This window comes from Dama dama, chromosome 31 (assembly GCF_033118175.1).
Source record: "Dama dama isolate Ldn47 chromosome 31, ASM3311817v1, whole genome shotgun sequence".
Lineage (NCBI taxonomy): Eukaryota > Metazoa > Chordata > Mammalia > Artiodactyla > Cervidae > Dama > Dama dama.
Window position 1 is genome coordinate 9,945,509 of NC_083711.1, and position 24,886 is coordinate 9,970,394.

Below are 24,886 nucleotides of genomic sequence, written 5' to 3' on the forward strand. Positions count from 1 at the left end.
TAATTCTGCCTTCCCATGGCACAGGAGTCGTGTCCGTCCCAGGGGCCCACACAGACACCAGCATGGGATACACAGCAGCCACGCAGCTGAACATGAGGCCTGGAGTAGTCCCCCATGCTGACCCACCTTTGTCGGGGAAGCCAGGCTTGGAGGCCTTGCGGTCCTTGAGCAGGGCCCTGGTGCTCTGAATCTGCGTGATGAGCGAGGCCGACGGCTGTTTGTGCGACGGCAGGTTCTTGTCCAGCTTCTTGGAAAATGGTCGATGAAGAAAATCCCCTCTTTTTTCTTGTTCTTTGGGCTTTTTATCCTTCCAATGAGAAGCAAACATGGGTATTCAGAGGCACACAAGAATGCACAGCAGGACCCCCTTTGAGGAGCTATCACAGCGGAATTAAGGAGCCTCGGTTTCCTAAAGCACCAGGCTCCCAGCTGCGTGGTGAACAAGGGAAGCGCCCAGACCCAGAGGACGCCCCGGGAAGCCACGGCCTGCTCCCTGGGCCACAAGTGGGCTTCGTGGTCCCCAGCTTCCTGCACTGTGCTGTTCTGACATGTTCCAACAAGGGCACGGATATCCCTGGGTGGTCCATTTTCCTAGAACAAGCTGAACAAACCAAGGTAAAGCCTATGAGGACTCCTGGTAACCTCCCATCCTAGCTACAGCAGAGTCCTGAGATTCTGCCCAAGTAGCGGATTTGCAGAGGCAAAAAGTGCTCCATCATAACCTCAGTGTTTATGTGTTCAGTGAAGCCAAGGAGGTGGACGACCAACCCGTGGAGCCCTGAGCCTGCCTGGGTTAATTTCTGACCCGCCTTCCTCTGCTCACGTGGGCGCTTCTTGTTTAGTCACTAAGCCGTGTCTCTCTCGCGTGCTCAGTCACTCGGTTATGTCTGACTCTTTGTGACCCTATGGATTGTAGCCCGCCAGGCTCCTCTGGCCATGGAATTTTCCAGGGAGGAATACAGAAGTGGGTTGCCATTTCCTCATCCAGGGGATCTTCCTGACCCAGGAATCGAACCCGTGTCTCCTGCACCGCAGGCAGACTCTTTACCACGGAGCCACCTGGGAAGCTCACGTGGGCTCTTATGTACTTAAATTGGCACAAATCAGCCATTTGTGCTGTCAAGTATTGCCCTGATTGAACTCAATTATAATCCCTCTGATGGGAGTGAATTTGACTGTTTTATACATCTTCAGCCCCACAGCCTCTGGCATGAAGCCAGGCATGGAGAGAAAGCTTATTAAATAGTTAGTGAAATATTAAAAAAAAAAACAAAAACAAAAAAGCCAGTGGAAACGGAACTGAATTAAAATTAATTGGGTTCAAGCTTCTGGGAAGGGTGATGCCACAAGGAAGCAGCTTTTTTCTGGCCCTAAAGACTGTGTTTGATGTTTATTGTTAAACAGAGACAACTGAATCCCTGACCTCACCAGGAGTGGGGGGTGGGGTGGGGAGAGACCAATTTTCACATTTTTTGCCTTAAACCTTACGAACATTTGCAATTCAAGAGAGCTCATCTATTTTTCATGGATGCTGTTGAAAAGCTTCTCAAGGAAACATCCCCTTGCAGTTGGGTAGCCCTTTCTAACAAGGATTTTCAAAGTCTTTCTGGATTGGGGTTCATTATGTCCAGGTTTTGAGTGGGAAAGATGGCAGGAAAGAAATGGGAAGTAGGGGGGCACCCATCCCGGCCTTGAGTGTCACCTCAGGACAGTAGCTGCTGGGAGCCCAGACCTTGGCTGAGGTGGCTCGTCCCCATGGACGGATGAGGCAGGAAGAAAGCAGAGGTGGAGCTCCTGCAAACACCTTCCCCAACGTCTTATCAGCCACCACCACCTTTACTGAGGATGCTTGGAACGCCAGACACTGCTAAGAGCATGACCCATGATGAGGCAAATCCTGTTATCCCCTCCTCCAGAGGTGCCTGCAGTAGCTAAATATACCCAGATAATTCAAAAAGATACACGCACCCCTATGTTCACAACAGCCTAGACCTGGAAACAATGTAAACGTCTGTGATGAGTGGATAAAGAAGATGTGGTCACACACCTACAATGGAACGCTACACAGCTGTGAAAAGAGAACACCATTTGCAGCAACACAGATGCAGCTAGCGATTATCAACCTAAGTGAAGCAAGTCAGAAGGAGAAAGACAACTACCACAGGATATCACTTATATGTGCAACCTAAAACAGGGCACAAGTGAACCTATCTGTGAAACAGAAAGAGACTCACAGAGAACAGACTTGAGGTCACCAAGGGGAGGGGGGAGGAGGAGGGATGGAGTGGGATTTGGGGGTTGGTAGATGCAAACTGTTAGGTTTAGAATGGATGAACAACAAGGTCCTACCGTTGAGCACAGGGAACTATATTCAATATCCTGTGATAAACCACAATGGAGAAGAATAGTCAGTAACAGGGATGTGACACATGTATAACTGAGTCACTTGGCCGCACAGCAGAGATGGGCCCAACGCTGTAAATCAACTATACTTCCATTTTTTAAAAGAGAATTCACCCAGGAGCCTGACAGCAACTCAGATTTTTGCAGCCTTCCCTGAACGTCGGTGTGTTCTTAACCCTTGACTCCACACTGCCCTCTGGAAGCTGGGGCAGTACCAGGCTTGTTCTGGTGGCAGAGAGAAAGGCAGGGACCACACTGTAGTCCAGGGCATCCAGGATGCTACAGATGAGACCACGAGCAAGATGCTACAAAGGGCAGGGCGGAGGGGGGCATCTGCTCCACACCAAGGCCAAGCACAGTTCTCCACCGCCTCCCTTTCCCCCTTTCTATCAAACATCAACAGGCCCTCTGCTCCGCAGCAAAGAAGAGTGAGCTTTCACCATCTCCAGCCTCTCCCCAGGCAAAAAACAGCCTGTCCCAAAGTCTGGCTCCATTTTTTATATGTGTTTTTATGAGCAAACTCATCAGTTCTATCTGATAACACCTTAAACAGGAAAAAAGGAATCAGATGCACTTTTGTGATACATTGTAAAACAGTATTTGGAAGAAAAACATAAAACTGGAGTTTGCTCCGCCGCCCCCCGCCCCCCACCACCACAACCCCAGCACTGCCCCTTGGAAGGATTTTTTTTAGAAACATGAGTATATCTTCCTTTGGGCTACCCTGCATTTCCTACTCTCAGAGGGCTCCTGCCGGCAGCCTCCTGGGTTCATCTCAGCTCCTTTCTAACTCTCTGTGGCTTCTCAAAGATAAAGGATCAAGATGCAAACTTTCAGGGGGGCCAGTATCACCACCCAGACAGAGCTCATTATCCAAAGTGTGTCCTAGGTATGAGAGTTCTCTGTAGGACGAGATCAAGGTTGGCTCTAGAAATTTCTCCTGCAACCCACAAAGGGATCTTTGGCAATGAGCAGAGCTGACTCATTGGACAAGCCCCTGATGCTGGGAGAGATGGAAGGCAGGAGAAGCGGAGAACAGAGGATGAGATGGTTGGATGGCACCATCAACTCAATGGATACGAGTCTGAGCAAACTCTGGGAGATAGTGAAGGACAAAGAACTGTGCTACAGTTCATGGGGTCACAAAGAATCAGACACAACTAAGCTACTGAACAATAACAACAAGGAAGCCCACAATGGGGACAGAAGAAAGAGGACATGGATTTAGGCCTAAAGAGTCTGGGGAACCTTGCTCACATCCCCGTGTCGATCCTGCACCCTGGTGTTGTCACTCAGCCGCTCAGCTGTGTCCAACTCTTTGTCACCCCATGGACGGCAGCACGCCAGGCTTCCGTGTCCTTCAACATCTCCCGGAGCTCACTCAAACTCGTGTCCACTGAGTCAGTCATGCCATCCAACCATCTCCTCCTCTGTCGCCCCTTCTCCTCCTGCTTTCAATCTTTTGCACCATGGTACTTCCTCCAAACTGCCCCCAGCCACTCCCCCCACCCTCAGAGCATTCTTCTCAGCCTGAAAGAACAGATGACTTCATAGTGACTGGTTTCTAGGGAGATGCCAAGAGTTTACCACCCATCTGCTCCTTGGGGGTGGGGGACAACACCCTGGATCTGTCCCAGTGGACAGGTCACCAGTGCCCAGGAAACTGACTTGTTTACAAGCAGCCATCTTCATGTCTTCCAAGCAGAGGTTCATAAATGCAACCGATTTTCCAATTCTACCATTTTCATTTGCATGGCCTATTTTCTCCAAAAGAGATTTCCCAGGGAGAAGGATGCTAAATTGCCTTATGTAACAGAAACAGATCTTCAGAAGGACTAATTATGTTCCCCCTTGCCTGCACCCACTCCCTCACACCCCACCCAGCAACTCTGGCTGCCTGCAGGCCTCTTCGGTTTACCTCTGATTCTCATGGGTGGGCAGTGTGCCCCTCATCCGCATGTGCCTAAAGGCGGGTGGTGGAGCTGAAGCTTCAAGGGTCTTCTCTGCCCCCTCATGCTCAGTCCATACCCTCCAAGGTGGATCCAAGAGGAAACCAGAGGCCCCAGATGCTAGCAAACCCCACACAAAACAGCCTCTTCTTCTCTTTAAACCATTTTCCAACCACCACACATGTGCGTGGACGTTTTTCAAAAAAACTGGATGCCCTGAATGTGCAGACCTGGACTTCCCTGGTGGTCCAGTAGTAAAGAATCCGCCTGCCAATGCAGGGGACATAGGAGATGCGGGTTCGATCCCTGGGTCAGGAAGATCCTAACCTGGAGGAGGACGTGGCAACCCACTCCAGTATTCTCGCCTGGAGAATCCCCACAGACAAAGGGGTTGCAAAGAGTCAGACACGCCTTAGCGACTGAGCACAAGCCCAGGCCCATAACGTAAGGAAAAGCCACAGAGGCCTGATTCTGCCATAAGAAACAAACAAATGCATTGAGAATAAAAAGGTCCAGGAACCGGGAAGCCATGGACTGTTCTAAACCCCACTTCTTTATAGGTAGAAACACAAATGCACAGCCAAGTTTATTGTTATAGCAAGATGAATTTTTAAAAAGTCAACTATACAGGTGGCTCTAGTGATAAAGAACACACCTGCCAATGCAGGAGACATACATGGGTTTGATCCCTGGGTTGAGAAGATTCCCTGGAAGAGGGCATGGCAACCCACTCCAGTACCTGGAGAATCCCATGAACAGAGAAGCCTGGCGGGCTACAGTTCATAGGGCCAAAGCGTTGGACACGACTGAGTGACTTAGCACACACACAGAGAAAGCTGATCTGATCTGAGGGGATTCTGACAAATCCACTTACAACAGGGTTCTGCATGTCTGAATTCAGGACAGGATGAGGGGTGTGTGCAGAGTCCGGAGCCCCAGGCAGGGATTCACTAATCTTCAGGGTCACAGGCAATGGAGGCTTTCAAGTGTCAAGTTGCCTAGACCAGGGCACCCAGTGTCCGGTCAAACACCAGTCTACAGTTTGTGGTGAAGGCTTGTGTTAGATGAGAAGGACATTTCAATCGTAGGCTTTTGAGTAAAGCAGCTTATCCTCCACAGTCTGGGTGGGTCTTGGGAAATCCAGTTGAAGGGTTTAAGAGAAGACTTCATGGTGATGTTTGGCGGAAACCGACACAATAGTGTAAAGCAAATATCCTTCTATTAAAAATAAATTTAATTTTTTTAAAAAGAGAGAGAACACTGAAGTGTTCTGAGAAAGAAGGAATTCTACCTCCAGAAGCCTTGTGACTGGAGCTGAAACATCAACCCTTCCCTGGGTGTCCATGCATCTCACACACACACACACACACACACACACACACACGCTGTCGATTCCGTTTTTCTGGAGGACTCTGTCTAATCCATCAGAATCCCCAATTTCTTACCTGCACAGCATGAAATTCAAGGTCTCTTGTCCAGGTGTCCAGGGAGGCCTGCGAAAAAAAACCAAAAAACAGCATTTTTCAACAATTCAAGAAGCTGCACTTGCTGTTTATTCCCTAAACTCTTCCCACTTGCAGCTCTGGTTGAGGATTACCCATTTCAGTGTTTGCAGACAAGAAACCAAACTGTCCCGGAAGGAGGCGGCAGATGTCCTAATTCCTGCCCTAGAGAGATTTTCTAGGTAAGGTTTATATTAAAGTCTAGGACACATGATGGAGGGGTGCTCTGATGATGAGTAAAGCGTTCACTCGGTTTTCTCAATCAACAAAAGCACGCATGAAAACGGCGCCCGGATCAAGAAACAGAACCCAGCCAACACCTAGAAGTCCCTCGTTGCCACATTCTCTTCCCGCCCCCGAAGGTAACCACCGTTCAGATTTGCCACAACAGAGACTTGATCCCAAATTTGATTGTTAAAATTTGTGCAGGACTTCCCTGGTGGTCCAGTGCATAAGAATCTGCCTGCCAACGCAGAAGACATGGGTTCAATCCCTGATCTGGAAAGATTCCACATGGCTCGGAGCGATGGAGCCCATGGGCCACAATTACTGAAGTCCAAGAGATCTCAGGCCTGTGAACCGTAACAACTAGAGCCTGTGCTCCACTGCTAGAAAAGCCACTGCAGTGAGAAGCCCACACACCAAAATGACGAGAAGCCCCTGCTCATCGCAATTAGAGAAAGCCTGGGCACACCCAAAACCCACTGAAGCCAAAAGTAACATAAATTAAAAAAAAAATTTTTTTTTTTAATTTGTACAGATTTGTGTCATTTACACAAAGAAAATACTGTAATATTTTACCTTTAAACTTATAGTTCCCATTATGCATTTAATTATGATGGTGGTGGTGGTTTAGTTGCTCAGTCGTGTCCAACTCTTTGCAATCCCACGGACTGCAGCCTGCCAGGCTCCTCTGTTCATGGAATTTCCCAGGCAAGAATACTGGAGTAGGTTGCCATTTCTTCCACCAGGGGATCTTCCCAACCCAGGGATCGAACCCACGTCTTCTGCATTTCCTGCTGGGCAAGTGGGTTCTTTACCACTGAGTCACCTGGGGAGCCCGCATTTCATCACTCCTCCAAATTCGAATGTTGGAGTCCTAACCCCTGGACCTCAGAATGCAGCTTTACCTGAAGACAGGGTCAGGTGAGGCCCGTCCCATCCCCTCTGGAGCCTGGCAGGAAGTACAGCGGGGAGTACGAAAGCTCGCTCTTCTTGGCCTTTGAGATGGAACCTCTTCTTGGTCTTACCTTTCCAGAGGTGATCAAGTTAAGATAAGGTCATCAGACTGGGTTCTAGTGCAGTGTGACTGGAATCCTTATAGAAAGGGGGTAACTGGTCACAGACACACACGCAGACTGCCATGTGAAGATGAAGGCAGAGATCAGGGTGATGCTCCTACAAGCCCATGAATACTGAAGACTGCTGGCACCCACCAGAAGCTAGGAGGCATGAAAGATTCTCCCTCACCATCCTCAGAGGGAATCAGTCCTGCAGACACCATGACCTTGACCTTCTGGACTCCCAAACCAGGAGACGACACATTTCTTTTGTTTAAGCCAGTGGTCCCCAGGGGCACCAGGAGCTGGTTTCGTGGAAGACCATTTTTCCAGAGACCAGGGTGGGAGATGGTTTGGGGATGATTCAAGTGCATCACCTCTATTGCTCACTTCATTTCTATTATGATTACATCAGCCCCACCTCAGATCATCAGGCATTAGATTCCAGACGAGGGGGACCCCTGGTTTAAGCCACTTGGTTTGTGGGACTTTGTGATGGGAGCCCTCACAGACTCATACAGTCCCTCCGCCACCGTCTGCATGATTTAACTTCCAAAACTGCAGTGTTACTTGGATATCGCAGAGAAGTCCTTGTATTTCTAAGTGACATTTTGCTACATATCAGCATTATTTTTCAAGACTTGGACAACACTGGCTTCCAGTTCTCTGTGGCTTCACTGAGCCACTTTACTAGTGATGACTTCCCTGCCACAACCCTCCATGGCGTCCTGCCCCCCGCCCCCCGGACCTCTCTTTTAGGAAAAGGAGTCTCTGGGGCCTTAGTCCAAGGTGACACAAGGGTCTTCCTTTTCCAGACGTGATCTCTGCCTGCTCCAGTACGAAGATGGGGAGAAAGTGGCAAAGTCATACCATGATAGCACTAGAATCCTGAGAGGGAAGTGTTTTCTGCTTAATTCAGCTCCTCTGTCTCCTTGGAGAAAAAGAACTGGGATCCAGAAGAAGAAAGAGGCCAACACTTGCCCTCAATGCCCAGACACGGCCCCAGAGCCGCCCCCCAGCCCACTCGTGTACAACCTTGAACTTCACTCCGCTGCATACCACGCATCCCCTCTGCTTCTCCTCCTGGACCAGCTGGGCTGAAACCCACAGAGGCCCGGAGTGGGCTCTCCCTGGAGAATCTGGCCTCTTTCAGTCTTTCTCACCACTTTTTCTAGCTGGCCCCATTCCACTTTGCTAGGTTCCAATGGAGAGGAGAGCTGGGTCATCTAGCCAGAGCCTGTAATTTAATTAGCTCAAGTATTGCTGCGGTTTGGAGAAAACAAATGGAAACTAGAAAATTGAAATGCTGTTTCCCCATTAGCGTTTCTATTGAAACTCTAACCATTAAATATTGCAACAAATGTTTTAAAATGCTTACCATGTGTTTTCAGGCCAAATGCAATAAGCAGCTGAGAAAAATAATGTAGATGAAAAAAAAAAAAGAGGCCCTTTCCCATCGTGGCCCTGACACTTTGGAGCACTCAAGCAGTGCTGGGTACCAGGGCAAACAAGGACGTGGGCATCGGCCAAGTGGCTTAGAGGCCGCCTAGGATACACACTTAGGGGATGTGGCACATCTAAGTTTGCATTATTACCTGAGGCCCTAAAGAGTCAAACCAAGAGGCAGGGGAGCCTAACGGTGACTTCTGTATCCCCTGGCCCCCAGCCGAGGTGACCACCTCCAGTGCAAGTGACTGTAAGAGGTCCCTCCCATAGGGCATGGCCATCAAGTGATGGTAATTCGACTTGAATGCTGCCATGCAGGTGGTCCCCTGCTTTAACCAAGCTAGGTGTCCCAGCTGGAATGTTCAACCTTCCCAAGACGCTGACCCAATTCCATTTTCTGAGACTCAGGCCAAGGTCCACTTGATTATTTCACTTCTTCCTCCAGCAAATATTTATTAAGCCTCTACAGGCAGCGTGCAGGCTCTAGAGACACTGTGAGGAACAAAAGGGACGCTGTCCCAGGGACCCTCCTGATGGTCCAGTGGTTAAGAGCCCAATTCAGGGGAAATTGGGTCTGATCCCTGGTTGGGGAACTAAGATCCCACGTGCTGCGGGGCAAGCCCGAGCGCCACAACTGAGACCAAGAGCTGTCAAATAAATAAATAACAGGGACTCCATCCCTCCTCTTAAGGAATTCACAGACCAGAGTGGGAGAGAGATGAGAATCAAATCATCCCAGAACAAACAGAACCTCATCCAGGGGATCAACCCCAGGAGGCAGGAGGTGTGTGACAGCCTGCACTGGAGAGATGTGACCCGAAGGTACAGGTCAGAAAGCAGCAGGGGTCCATGAGGACACGACCCTGCCTCCACATCTGAAGACAGACAGAGACTTACTCAGCAGAGAGAGCTCGGGAGAACATTCTGGAAGAGAGCAGGGTGTGTACAGCCCTGGAAGACAAGAGAGCACAGAAGTCTGAAGGCCCATGGGACTGAGCACGAAGCAAGAAGCAGGGGGCGTTCCTGGTGGTCCAGTGGTTAAGACTCTGCACTTTCAATGCAGGGGGGCACGGGTTCCATCCCTGGTCAGGGAACTAAGATCCCACATGCCTCAGGGAGTGACCAGATGAAAATTAAAAAAAAAAAAAGGCAAGAAGCAGGGTGATGGGGGTGGGGGTAGGGGTAGCTAGAAGATAAGGTCGGAGTTGCTGGCAGAAGCCAGTCCAGTCTGGGACACGGCGGCCACGTCACAGTTTGTCTTCCACGGTAAGGAAGCCTTTGACAGTTTCGAGCAGGGAAGCGATATGGTCTCATTTGAGTGTGAATAGCTCACCCTGGCCTGTGTGCGGACAGCCTGTATTCATGACTGCAGTCATGAGGACAAAGAGAGAACAGTTAGGAGGCTGCGGCTGAGGTCCACGCAAGGGGTGATGGGGGCTGGACCAGGGCGGGAGGATGGGGTTGGGGAGCTTCAGGAGTCAAGCTGGCAGAACTTGGTGACAGACTGGCTCTCAGGGGTGAGCGTGCCGTGTGCATGCTTGGTCACTCGGTCGTGTCCCCATGAACTGTGGCCCACAGGCTCTTCTGTCCATGGGATTTTTTTTTTTTAGGCAAAAATATTGGAATGGGTGGCCATTTCCTTCTCCAGGGGATTTTTCTCGACAACGGGGATCAAACCTGTGTCTCCTGCATTTCAGGCAGATTCTTCACCACTGAGCCACCTGGGAAGCTCCTGGGGGTGAGGGAAAGGAGTGAAAAGGACTCCGCCCTGTTTGAAGGCGAGGCTGCCATTTGGAGAGAGAGAACAGGGGCAGGGCAGGAGGGCTGCTGCGGGTTGGCTCCTGTGTGCTACGTTGGAGACCTGCACTCATTCGAGAGGAGATTTGGCAAGCAATTGGCTGGAGGGGTCTGGGGCTGGGGGTGTCTGGCCCTTCACCATCTCTGATCTTCCGCTCGCAACCCAAAAGCCATGTATGTGCTTCCTGCCCAGAACCAACCCACACAACCCACCTCACCAAAGGCTCATCTCCACCCTCACCACGCTGGTGCCTCACAGTTTCAGAGGAAGGGGGCCTCCAGGCCAGGGTCAGGGCTAGGTCCCACCTGGGTTGCTCTGAATGCCCACCCGTCCCCACCTTCTGCTGCGGTTCCTTCCTCTGCCCCCCACCCTGACTCCTTCCCACCCCCGTGCATCCTTCAAGCAGAGGCGGTCATGTCCTCCTATTCATTGCCAGCATCATACATGGAGAGATCTAGGCTCACAGTCTTCACTCCCCCCAGTCCATGCAATCTCTTCTCTGCCCTTCCACTTCCTCCATGACAAGCAGCTGCTCAGCCATCACCACGGGCCATTTTATACTTGACCTTTTCCACGTCCTCCCCAACATCCTTCCCCCCTGGGTCTCCTGCTGCCCCAGGATCTCTGCTTGTTCCTCTGTCATCAGCATCTCCTCTTCTCCGCCTGCTTGAATCGTGCCATCTCCCAGGCTCTGTCTAGAGTGATCAGCCTCCTCCTCCCAACCCAGCTGCCTACCCCAACCCCGCCTCGATGCTCGGGGCGGCTGCATTCTCACATGGCAGCTCAGCTCCCCTGTCACCTGTATCACTGCAGTGGTCTGGGCCACGTCCCACTTGCTTTCTGCTGTCACAGTGAAGCACAGACTAGCAGGCTCCACATTCTATGGGAAACCCCTGAGCAGGCCGGGGAGCCCCCACTGGACAGAACAGTGAATGAGGGGTCCCGGGGCGGGGGTGGGGAGGCCCTCACCCTCTGCGCCAGGCCCTGGGTCTGGAGATCCTAGCACGATCTCTTAACAAGCATGGATCTGGGGTCCGAATTTTGGATCATACGATACTAGTCTTTACTCTGAAATCAAAGAATCTTGGTATTTTCTCTCAGGTACGTCCTAGGTAGTAGCATCAGGTCACCAGGGACAGCAGACTGGAAAGGGTCACTCCTGATCCTTTTTCCCGATCCTCACCTTCCTTACTTTCTTCTGATGCCAAGTGTTACATACACATGTCTTTCAGCATCTTGTCTTTATCTTTTGGCAATCTGACAGTGGATTCCAGCCGTGACTCCATTGGGAATCATCCAGTGAGCGTTAAAAAATACTGACCCCCCGCAGATCTGGGACTTCCCTTGCAGTCCAGTGGTTGGGACTCCATGCTTCCACTGCAGGGAGCATGGGTTCAATTCCTGGTCAGGGAACTAAGATCCCTCACATGCTGCATGGTGCAGCAAAAAAAAAGGAAACATCACTCCCCCACCCCCAATCCTGCCCCCTGAGTTTCGATGGAATCGGTCTGAGGTGTGGCCCAGGCATTCACAAGCTGAAATGCCCCTGGGGATTCTACTATATGCCCACAGCTAAGAACCACAGTCTGGAGACTGGACAATGGTGGCCCCACTGTAAGCCATTTCTTATAAAGTGAAAGCACGAGTCGCTTCGGTTGTGTCCAACTCTTTTTGACCCCATGGACTACAGCCCACCAGGCTCCCCTGTCTGTGGTATTCTCCAGGAAAGAACACTGGGGTGGGTGGCCATTCCCTTCTCCAGGGGATCTTCCCCACCCAGGGACTGAACCCGGGTCTCCAGCATTGCAGGAAGGTTCTTTACCATCTGAGCCACCAGGGAAGCCATTTCTTAAGGGCTTGGTAAAGCGAGTAAGTATTTGTCTTTGGCTACTTCCGTGTCCCACAACAACTGGCTTCCTTTCCAGTCCTCCTCCCATAAAGGAAATCCACTCTTCCTAAGAGGTCCTGGGTTTTGCTCTGGGGAGCCACTCACCTCATACGGCTCCTTGGTGGGCCTGCACCTGTCTATTTGGTAGAGCTGGGTCTTGTAGCAGACGCTGTCCTGGAAGTCAGATTTCTACCAGAGGAGAAAAGAAAATAAGCCGGGCTTAACTCTCGGAAAATAGGAATGTCTATCAAGCAGTCATTAATTTTTAAACCAGCACTTGGCTGAGAAACGACAGAATGCGGTTGGCAGACCCCTCCAGGACAGCCCACAGGAGCATGGGGGAGGCAGGACCCAGACTCCTGGCTCTGCGGGAAAGGGCTTGGTGGCCCCGGGCACGTCACTGTTCCCACTGCACATCCGCTCTTTCACCTGTGCGATAAAGACCACGCTAAGACATGAGCTCAGAGACCAAATATGTGAGCTGGGGAGGACAACTCATTTTATGGAACTACTGAATGGGATACAGGTCTTGCCGATTTAAAAACAGGCCTAAGAACTTCCCCAGTGGCGCAGTGGATAAGAATCCACCCGCCAATGCAGGGGATGTGGGTTCAATCCCTGGTCCAGGAAGATCCCACAAGTTGTGGAGCAACTAAACCCCTGCAGCCACAACTACTAAAGCTCTGCTCTAGAGCCCGTCCTCTGCAACAAGAGAACCACCGCAACGAGAAGCCTGGACACCAGAACTGGAGAGTAGCTCCCACTCACCGCAGCTAGAAGCAAAGCTTGTGTGCAGCGACACAGGCCCAGAGGAACCAAAAACAAATTAACTTATAAAATGAAAACAGGCCTGAAATGCATAAATAACCAGGACCTACTATATAGCACAGGGAACTAGCTATATTTGATGTCTTATAAAAACCTATAATGGAAAATAGTCTGAAAAAGAATGTATATATATATATATAACTGGATCAGTTAGGCGTGCACATGAAACTAACAGAATACTATGTATCAACCAGACTTCAGTTATAAAAACACAGCCCTGGTTCCTGACCCCCCGTCCCAGTAAAAGTCACAGCAATCCACAATACAGCTTAAAGGAGAAGATACATAACCACACCTCAGATGGTCTAGGGGTACGACTGAGGTGCGGTCCTCTCTGGCGACAGTTGAAATTAAATGACTGATTAATGCATCAGTCAACAAATATTCCCAGAAGGCCTTTATAGGCTCTCCAAATTAAAATCCATGCATCTAGGTTTTAGAAAGAGGAAACAAGAATCAAGGGAGAAGGGGAGAAATGGCAATTAAGGTATAATTTTTTAGTTCACTAGTTGCCCTTTCAAAATTATATATGGCTGTTAGTAATTGGTTAATGACATTAATAACTGGGACAGTGCCTCGGGTGCAGTTAAATTAGCCTTGCACAGAAATTATTGAGTGGACTAGCTATAGTTACTTATGGGGAATAACTCACTCTTAAAAGCAGTCACCCACCGAGGCACTGGTTCTCAGACCAGCTATGTCCTGTGATTTAAGGGGTAAGTGTGAAACAGACAACAAGACAAGAACCGTGTCCTGTTAGAACTATGTTAGTTTCCACCAGGAACTTCTCAGTAGTGTGTGTGTGTGTGTGTGTGTGTGTGTGTGTGTGTGTGTGTCTGTGCATGCTCAGTTGCTCAGTCATGTCCACTCTTCACACCTCCATGGACGGTAGCCCTCCAGGCTCTTCTGTCCATGGGATTTCCCAAGCAAGAATACCACAGTGGGTTGCCATTTCCTACTCTAGCTTCTCAGTAGACAAAACCACAAAGCTTGGCCACACTGCAACACTTGCAGCTCTGATGCTGAGTGATCACTGCAGAAGGCAAGACACCCGGAGAAGGCAGGACACAGCCTAAGAGCTTCACACACACGTCTCTTACTTGGGATGAGCCCCCTGATTGTTTAAGGGTGTGAGTAACTGAAGCTGGGGGCTCTACAGAGGTAGACAAAAGAGAGAAACTATTTTTTAAAACAAAAGCCCCTCTATCTTATTGATCATATTCAGAGAACTGATTCTGCCGAAAGAAGGATGTTTGAACCTGCTTGCTTACTTAGGAAAGTAGCAGTGTCATCCTTTAAACATGTGGAATCATGAACTTTATAGGCAGTATCCTGGAAACACTTTCTAAAACTCATTTTTCAGTGGCATTCATCATTTCAAAAAGAAAATCAGTGTGTGACCCTCCACTGTCCCTTTTACTTGAGAACTGCTTGTCTCTAGCACGGTGGTCTCTAAATGGTGTGACCTTGAGCCCATACGAATGAAAAAGTTGTCAGCAGGCATTGACAATATGTGCATATTTATTTTATAAATTATAAGCATGTACTGCACTAATATATCACGTACATCATAAAATACGCAATAAAACGGGGATTAAAAGGATAAGGAATATATGGGACAGACAGTTTTTTCACAAAACCACGAGGGCCTCGCTGGGGTCCAGGTTAAGGATCCACTTTGCAATACAGAAGCACCAGTTCAACTTCCGGTCTGGGAGGATCCCACAGGCCACAGGGCAACTAAGCCCATGCATCCGAACGCCTGAGCCCACGCGCTGCAACTGCTGAAGGCTGTGTGCCTAGAGCCCGTGCTCCACAGCTAGAGAAGCCACCGCAGGGAAGACCAAGCACCGAAACGAGAGAGGAGCCCACACACAGAGACGGAGACTCAGAGCAGCCAACGTAAACAAAACAACCTCTTTTTACAGAAATAAGAGAAAAATGAGAAATGGCTTCAAGTCTAACACGTCTTTTGAATTCATCGTCATAGGTGAACAGAGGACCTCTGTTCTCTGGTGTGAGAGAATTTCTTAATCCTATCACATAGTAAAATGATATAAATAATACATTATGGGTCAAAGGTCCAGTCTTTTTGACTTCCACCTCTCTCCTGTGGCAGCTTTCCAGTGACCGTGGTATTGTCTCTGAAATCCAGCTGCAGCTGCATATCTGTTCCCTTCCAAAGTTTCATTCCATCACTGCTTCTTAAACGTGGTTTTTTCTTTCTCCCTCATACAACACTGCTCTCATTTTTAACAGCCTTTTACTATAATGTTTCTTCTCATGTACCTTTTTCCTTTGAAAGTGAAAGTGTTAGTCGCTCAGTCATGTCTGATTCTGTGCAACCCATGGACTGTAACCCTCCAAGTTCCTCTATCCATGGAATTCTCTAGGCAAGAACACTGGAGTCGGTAGCCATTCCCTTCTCCAGGAGATCTTCCCAACCCAGGGATCGAACCTGGGTGTCCTGCGCTGCAGGTGGATTCTTTACATCTAAGCCACCATGGAAGCCCAAATCTTTCCTTTGGTGGCTCACAAAAAAAAAAAAAAAAAGTTCTTCTGTGGATAATTTCACATTGCAGTCAAATCTAGGAAATACCCTAAGCTGAATCAGCTTAGAAACATCTATCCTTCCATTGCATTGTTTAATAAACCTCCCATCAAGCTTCTTGATCTATTTAGCAATGTTTTCTAGACGTCTTCCAAATCTATTTGCTAACAAGAGACACATTCTAACCATCTTGTCTTCTGGGCATCGTTTTGGTCATTTCTACCTCACCAGGGAGAATATCATTTCCCCGACTGTCTGAATTTTCATCCTTAGCTCTAATTGGGCTATCACATAACTTTATGTATTTTTAAAATTTTTATCGGAATATAGTTGCTTTTCAATGTTCTGTTAGTTTCTGCTGTGTAGCAAAGTGAATCAGCCATATGTACACATATATCCCCTCTGTTTTTGGATTTCAAGCCCATCTAGGTCACCACAGGGCATTGTGTAGAGTTCCCTGCGCTATATCTCATTAGTCATCAACTTTATACACAGAGTGTGTGCTCAGTCGCTCAGCCGTGTATGACTCTGTGACCCCAGGGACTGCAGCCCTCCAGGCTCCTCTGTCCATGGGATTCTCCAGACAAGAATACTAGAGTAGGTTGCACTTTCCTTCTTCCGGGGGATCTTACCTACACAGGGATCGAACCCAGGTCTCCTGCACTGAAGGCAGATTCTTTATCGTCTGAGCCACCAGGGAAGACAGTGACTATATGTCAGTCCCAATCTCCCGTATCACATGACTTTAAGTAGCACTGAAAAACTCCAGAATTTCGTTTTCATATTCTGGATTCTGAATGTCTTCCTAACAGTGATGACCTCACACAATCAGATCTCAAGGCACACATACACAGGGTGAAGACCATGCTTCAGGAGAATGGGTGTGAAATCAGACTTCAGATGGGCTTCCCAATGATTGCAAATTTCTCTGCCTGACTTCTTGTTAGATTTGGTCAGCCCTCACCATTCTGAGTAGGAGAAACAGCAGCAAAGATGTGCAGAATCCCCACTGCCTCTGGTCTAGCTTTCTTTGCAGAATTCTTTTTCAGCCATTGTTCATTTGGAAAGAGTTGATTTATGAAGGGCTTCCCAGGTGGTAAAGAAGCTGCCTGCCAATGCAGGAGACCTAAGAGACCTGGGTTCAATCCCTGAGTCGGGAAGATTCCCTTGAGTAGGAAACAGCAACGCACTCCAGCATTCTTGCCTGGAAAATTCCATGCACAGGGGAACCTGGTAGGCTCTACAGTCCATGGGATGCAAAGAACCCGCCATGACTGAAGCAACTTAGCACGCACAGCACGATTTAATCAAAACCCTCGCACATCAGTCCGTACAGAGTCTGCCTGCCATGCAGGAGACCCGGGTTCGATTCCTGGGTCGGGAAGATCCCCTGGAGCAGGAAATGGCATTCCAGTATGCTTGCCTGGAGAATCCCAGGACAGAGGGAGCCTAGGGGGCTACAGTCCATGTGGTCGCAAGAGCCGGGCACAACTGAGCGACTAAGCACACACATAGAGATATGAAAGCGTGTAGACTCCCTCACCTGGGCACTTGTGAACTGCGCGTGGCAGAAGGACACAGCTGACCTAAGCGTGAGGGTGCCACGCACAGTCCAGCCCAGACGCCCAGCTGCACCTCCCTCACCTGGGACACAGGGCACCTGGTGCCCAGACTGATCCGTGAAGAGCCCAAGGTCACTGTCACTCTTGCTTTCTAGAGAAGTCAATGTCAAGAGTGGCCTTTCATCTACCCTGCTTTAGAGGTGAGTGTTTGAGGGGCTCTGCGCCCCAGTTTTCATGACCACACAAGCCCCAGTGACCCTAAGTGGAGACCCCAAGGAACAAGGCAACAGGAAGCTGAAGGGAAAAGAAGCTTGGGCCTCTCGCAAGTCGGCCCAGAGTTTGGCTCTGTGGGAGAATATTTTAAAAACACCTCAGATAAAAAGCGCTCCCCGAGAAGCAGGTTTTGCTCCTCTTTTATCCCATGTTCAGGAAACTCAACCTCACATGAGTTTCAATTAGCAGCTCAGATCAAGTGTCGGCCACTGGGAAACACTTCGGGCATCAGAGCTTTCTTTTTTTCCATAGAGAGCCGAGAAAGTCAGCACGGGGCCCCACTCACCCCTGACAAGTAGCGCTCGAGCTTCTTGTTTAAGAGGAAGTAGATGGCGAGGATGTGGCAGGCGCGGTTGGAGAGCACGGTGTTGATCACATCGCTGTTCTTGTAGCCCAGCTTCTCGGTCATGTGCAGCACCACGCTGGGGCTCAGGTCTTCCAGGGAGATCCTGCTCGATGGAGGGACAGGCAACCAGTCACCGCGAGGCTCCGGGGCCCCCTCAGTGGCGCTCACAAGCTCGGCAGCACAGAAGCCCCCTCCCACCCACAGACACACAAGGGCTCCCTCGTGGACAGCCAGTCAACTCATTCATCCATTGACTTGTTATTATGAACCGTTAACATACACAAAACACGACAGGGAGTAGTCTGATTACCCTAGGTGTGTGCTGAGTCGCTTCCGCTGTGGCTGACTATGTGAACCCATGGACTGCAGCCCGCCAGGCTCCTCTGTCCCTGGGGCTCTCCAAGGCAAAAACACCGGAGTGGGTTGCCATGATCTCCTCCAGGGGATCTTCCCAACCCAGGGATTGAATCCTTGTGTCTCCTGCATTGGCAGGCAATTCTTTACCATTAGTGCCATCTGGGTATATTAGTGCCATCTGGGTGTGCCCAATACCTGGTTGAACTAATTGTTAGCAGTTTGCCTTTCTTTCTTTCTCCCTTTCTTTTTTCTTTTTCTTTCTCCTGTCCTTCCTTCCTTCTTCTCTTAGCTTCCCTCTTTCTTTCTTTACTAAAGTATTTCAAATCACAAACAATTTTTTTTCCTAAACACCAGAATGCATCTTTAAAAACCAATGACATCTCCTGCAGGATCATAAAATACTTTCAAAACATCCCCAAAATTTTAGAAATCTCTTAATATTCTCTGGTACCTAGACTATATTCTAATTTCCCTACTCATTCCAAATTTCTTTACAATCTGACATTTTTTTCCCTTAAAATGTCTTTATTGAACATGGGTAGAGCCCATGTAGCTTGGGTCGATGTTGGGTTGGGAAAGAAGGGTATTCAGGAGCCTGCCCAGACCACGTTTAAAGGAACAATGTGAGCTCACAAGTTCACAAAGAGGGGATTTGGGACTCAGCTGTGAAGTTGGATGCTCTCAGAGGACAGGTTAAAGCTTCTACACAAGAGTGGTATGAAGATAAACCCCCTTGGGATAAAATGCCCCCGAAACAAATGCCAGGTTTGTATTTATCTACTTATTCACTCATTCAAGTCCCTGCTTCATGGAGTTTACATGGCAATGGGGAAGAGAGAAAATAAATCCATTTATTCTTCACAACAGTCTTACGAAGGGTACCAGAGCTTGCCTGGTGGCTCAGTGGTAAAGAAACCACCTGCCAATGCAGGAGACGTGGGTTCAATCCTTGGGTTGGGGAGATCTCCCGGAGAAGGAAATGACAACCCACTCCAGTATCCTTGCCTGGAAAATCCCATGGACAGAGGAGCCTGGCAGGCTACAACAGTTCATGGGATGACAAAAGAGTTGGTCATGACTTAGCAACTAAACAACAACAACAAACCATTACTATCCCCATTTAACAGATGAAGAAACTGAGGCCCACAGCAGGAAAGTAACTTGCCCAGGGACACACTGGCAAGAAGCAGCAGCTATGTAGAACCCGAAAGCAGGAGACGGGCATAGGGAATACATGTGTGGGTACTGGAGGTGGGTCATCAGATAGAACATTCTACATTCCTGAAGAGGCAAGGACAATACTCTGTGAGCAGAAAGCAAGCACATCTGGCTAGAAAGCTCTGCAGCCTCGCCAAAGAGTCTGAAGACATTTTTGGTGGAACCTCAGAACAATAACACTAGGAAAAACCACAGGGTACAACCCCATAGTGGTGCAGAAGAAGAGACCGACTTGCCAAGCTCACAGGGCAGCAAGGGCAGACCTGGGTCTGCTGGCCTTTGTAACTAGGTCAGCCCTCCCTCTCCGAGGTCTGGCTAAGTGCCACCCAAAGAAAAGGTGCCCAGGAAACCACGAAATCTGCCTTCCTCACTCCTGTTGGCTACAAAAAGCACAAATTTTAGAAAGTTTGGAGTAGGCTTGCTATGATTAATGGTTAAAAGTAATAACAACTGTTTTAAAAGGATACGATTACTTGAAGGTTGCCAAAGCACTTAACACAGAAAACACAACTGTTGGAAATTACCTGGTAACATCCTGGCCCTGCCCTTGATCAATGAAACCACGCCCACTTGACCCCACTCCTGGCCAATGAGATCACGGTCCTTTTATGTTGGCCAATCAGACCACAGCCTCATGGCCACTGCCTCAGCCAATCAGATCATGATTTTTGTGACTCCACCCCAGCCAATCATGCCATGGCTGCCCTTTGGATGGCTCCACCCTGTACCAGGAGCAGGGCCTGGAAGGGAGTGTCCTCTGGGTGTGAGATGCCACCAGCGTGGGGCTGGGGGCAGAGGAGAGAGGAGAAAAGTGAGCAGTCTCTGCCCTTCATACCCACTGTCTTCAAAAACAGGTGAGCTCTGCCAAACGGAGACTGTGGACTGGCTCTTGACTAACGGCAATATTTTGAACGTTTTCAATGAGCAATGTATATATTGAGTGTCTGAGGAATCCCATGGAGGGAGGAGCCTGGCAGGCTATCGTCCATGGGGTCACAAAGAGTCAGAAGCCACTTAGCGACTCAACTACCACCAACCATGCTGAGTGCTCTCTTGTATGAGTTGTTGACTTTGTATTACCGCTGCAAGTTTCAATGATATAAACAATATTTTAAAAGTGTTCTAGAATACGAGGTATAATTTTGAGTCAATATGCATTAAATTATTTTTATTCCAGTTTGGTCTAAGTCTGTCCTTTGTTACCAATGACCTGCTTTCCCTCCCACCCATCTCCAGAGCTAACCTGCAGTGTGGGAGACCGTCCCAGGCAGGCTGAGGGAGGAGGCAGCCAAGGTCTGCTCTAGAAAAAAATGTCTGCTGCCAGAACAGTGAGGTGAGTCTGGCACACAGCAGACATCTGTAAATGACTGGCATGAACTTATTATAAACTTATTATAAAAAGTTTCCTTTTAAAGATATTTTCTTCTTGCCTCTTGCAGGTCAGCTCAGAGGCTTGAATGAATTAACAGAAGGCTTTACAGAACAGTGATAGAAAACATGAGACCTTTATTTTCTCTCTGTCCCAACAGTAAAATGCTGACAACATCTAAAATAATTAAATCTGGGGCTACATATGTTGAGAAACTATAAAATAGACTTCAAAAAGAAAATATTCCTTTCTCTGGTCGCATGTTCTTATTCTGTTTATCTGTGTCCTGGTAAAATCAGAAAAATAATTATCAAGGGCACTTTTTTTTTTTGCATTCTTTTTCAAAATAAAGACTAAGGAACACGTGTCTTTCCTGATAGTTTAGATTTCTGGTTTCATTACTGTAAAAATTGGACATTGGTTTGCCTCGAAAAATTGGACATTGATTTGCCTCATTAAATGAGTAATGAGCCTTACCTAAAGAGAAGGCATTGAGCTGCTGCTTTCCTTCATATGCAAGCTCTCAATCATTTTTACAGTCTACGCAACTAGATCTTGAACAGCCTTCATGCCTCTGACCAAATCCAAATGCAGAAATGACCAAACCAGCAGAGCCAGTATAGGTAACTAGAATTTAAGATTTAATCTACAAAAGGCTGTTTATAACCTGCGGAGAAGCAACAAAATGAGCCGGGCATGGATCTCTGTGAATGAAGATGCAACCAGCAAGGAGGGAAGGCTGTATTTCTAGTAGCTGCTTCACGCCCTTCAGCACCTGCTGCACTGAGGGGTTGGTTCTGCTCATTTAGAGGGTGATTACATTAGGTTAATGACTCATCTGGCTGCCACCGGCGCCTCCTCCCTTACGGAGAGCATAGCTGTGTACTGCCAGGCAGCATGAGCCTGGTGATGAGCCTTGGCTGCTTGGCTTTGCTTTCCATCACACGTCGGGCTAATATTTCTGGTGTCTATTTCAGGTATTAGCCCATGTTGAGCCAGCACTGGAAACCAGCAGTCTATTTCCAGGTTCCCTTGGTAACCCAAGTCACCTAGACTCTGTTTAAATTACCTCTCATGAGTCAAAGGCTAGAATTCTAGATGGCAGCCCTCTCTGGCCAAGGTGAGTGTAAGTGGGGCCCAGGAGCCAGGATGCAGGTCCCAGTACCATCCACCCACCCCCTCTGAAGTTCCTCAGAACCTCCTCCCCAAGACGGAGCTCTGCCTGCACATCTTATTTGGAGAAGTTGGTGCTGCAGCTTTCATAAGCCTCGGGGTATGTCTCCAGACCTTCCTGGACGTTTTGAAAACACTGTGATGGAGGTCGCTCCCTTCCCTGCCCCGTCACTGCTCTACGTGCCCCCCTTCTTCAGTGGTTCCCGCATTGTCTCCTGGACTTCAGATCTAGAGTGTGCAGGCCCCTCTAGGTCTGAAGGAAGAAGGACTCCAGGTGGTCTCAGTCCTGGAAGGTATTTGACCGCTGGGGTCTTCACGTTTGCTCTAAAGCCACCAAGGGGTGGGTGGCTTCCCTGGTGGTCCAGTGGTTGGGGTTAGGATTGGCAGGGGGTGCATGTTCCATCCCTGGTCAAGGAGCTGGGATCCCATATGCCTCAGCCAAAAAAAAAAAAAAACACAAAACACAGAACAGAAGCAGTATTGTAACAAATTCATTAAAGACTTTTAAAAATAATGGTCCACATTAAAAAAAAAAACTTAAAAACTTTTTTTACAAAATAAAGTCACCAAGGGGAGGGTCCTTATTCCCCTAACTCAGATAGTGAGCAGTATGTCAAACGAGTAGGAAAAAGTACAAAAATATTTTCCTGTGTGACCCTTTGCCACCCATGTAGCCCTCCAGGCTCCTCTGTCCATGGGGTTCTCCAGGCAAGAATTCTGGAGTGGGTAGTCATTCCCTTCTCCAGGGGATCTTCCCAACCTAGGGATCAAATCTGGGTCTCTGGAACTGCAGATGGATTCTTGACTGTCTGGGCCACCAGGGAAGGCCTTGTTTACAAGTCTGCAGTCGAGGGCCCCATGCGGGGACACATGGGCCATCACAAGGCGTCTCTCAGTGTTTCCACACTGTGGGCTCCTGCCTGGAAGCTTCCTCACGGACACCTCCTTGAGCAAACAGCACAGGAAAACACGGTCTGAAGCAAAGGACTCCTGCTCCCACCTTTCTTCCTGCCCGCAACATTTCAGAGCAGGGACTCGGGGCTGAAACAAACATCAGAGCAAAGAGGTGGCAGAAGAGGAGCCTGTGGGTCGTTTGGAAGGGACGGGGGCAATTCCACTGCATTCAGCCGATGCTGGCGGGACAGCTGTTGAGTGGAACACACACACACACACACACACACAATCAAACAGATACACTCACAGACACTCCAGCAGACACACATACTCACATACCCTCACACACTCAACACAGATTCACATACTGAAACACATACACTCACACACACAACCAGGCATACTCAGACACACACACACTCAAACAAACAGATACACTCACAGACACTCCAACAGACACACACATGCACGCTCACATACCCTCACACACTCAAACACAAATTCACTTACTGAAGCACATACATTCATACACAGACACACACACTCAAGCAAACAGTTACACTCACAGACACTCCAACAGACACACATGCACACTCACATACCCTCACACACTCAACACACACTGAAACACATACACTCACACACACAACCAGGCATACTCATACACACACACACTCAGTTACACTCACTGACACTCCAGCAGACACACATATACACTCACATATACTCACACAGATTCACACACATAGTTACATATGCAAACACATACACTCACATACAGACACACATAAGCATACTCACACACACACACACACACTCACTCACTAGCTCACTCAAGCCATAGCTTGTCTAAACAGTCCCTCTGTGTGAATTAGAAAGAGGTGCTGCTCAAGAAATACACAGGCCCTCAGCAGCAGGTTTGAGGAGGGGAGAGCAGCCTGGACTTCAGCCCCCCAAGTACCTTCTGGCAGGTGCCCCCGAGGGTGCACTCTGCACAACCACGTGGGGCGGCCCCACCTACACTTCTCCTGGTGCATGGAGGGGAGCCCCACGTGCAGACCTGTGGGTGCAGAAAGGGGCACGGCAGCCAGGAGAAGATGCGGCCTTCCCTTGAATCACAGAGAGCACCCTGTCCAGCACTATTCAGGGCTTGTAAGACAGGCCCCAGCTCGCCTGAGGAGGGTCCCTCTGCATGCACTCAGTACCTGTTGGGATAGGTGATGTTACACGGCACTTTGCCCATGTAATTCTCATTCAGCCAGCGATTCGCCAGCGCCTGCTGAATGTTGGGCCTCTTCACGGGATCTGGTTCCAGGAGAGAACGCAGGAAGTTCACGGCTCCTGTGAAGACATTGGGCAAACGTCACACGTGTTACAGGCTGAAGGCAGACCAAGGCAGGTGACCCACCACACCTCCCGGGCCACTGCTCATCTATTTTCTGGATCTCTGGGGGCCACCCGTCCAGAGTATCAGATATCTGTCCAAGGAGGTATCTGGAACACAGTAAAGCAGGAACCGCCGTGGGTCTTCCCACATACCATACTTCCCAAACCCCTTGTGGTTTCTCTTGTGGTTCACCACTAAAGGACAGCCAAAGAGGAATGGAAGAATGGAAAAAGACAACGCTGGATCTCAAGGTAGGTTTTAAGGAATATATATATAGGCTTTTCAGGTGGCGCTAGTGGTAAAGAACCCACCTGCTAATGCAGGAGATGTGAGAGACGCAGGTTTGATCCCTGGGTCGGGACGATCCCCTGGAGGAGGGCATGGCAGCCCATTCCAGTACTCCTGCCTGGAGAATCGCATGGACTGAGGAGCCTGGTGGGCTACAGTCCGTGTGGTCACAAAGACTTGGACATGACTTAGCGTCTAAACCACCACATATATATATTTATATGGAACTCCCTGGCAGTCCAGTGACTAGAATCTGTGCTCCCAATGCAGCGGCCCTGGGTTCAGTCCCTGGTCAGGGAACTAGATCCCACATGCCACAACTAAAAGATCATGCATGCCACAACCAAGACTCGGATTCCTTTTCAGATTTGTTT

At 49.0% G+C, this 24,886-nt stretch overlaps 1 protein-coding gene across 1 annotated transcript in view; it reads right to left on the reverse strand.

The window, feature by feature from the left end:
* The window catches only part of HUNK (hormonally up-regulated Neu-associated kinase), a 125,003-nt gene that overhangs the window by 7,822 nt on the left and 92,295 nt on the right, over window positions 1-24,886 (reverse strand). The window contains exons 6-10 of the mRNA XM_061134175.1: window positions 24,043-24,178; window positions 17,767-17,929; window positions 12,372-12,455; window positions 5,798-5,845; window positions 127-307 (exon numbers count right to left, since the gene is read on the reverse strand). Coding sequence (XP_060990158.1) covers window positions 127-307; window positions 5,798-5,845; window positions 12,372-12,455; window positions 17,767-17,929; window positions 24,043-24,178 — 612 coding nt within the window. The remainder of the gene's footprint in view (window positions 1-126; window positions 308-5,797; window positions 5,846-12,371; window positions 12,456-17,766; window positions 17,930-24,042; window positions 24,179-24,886) is intronic.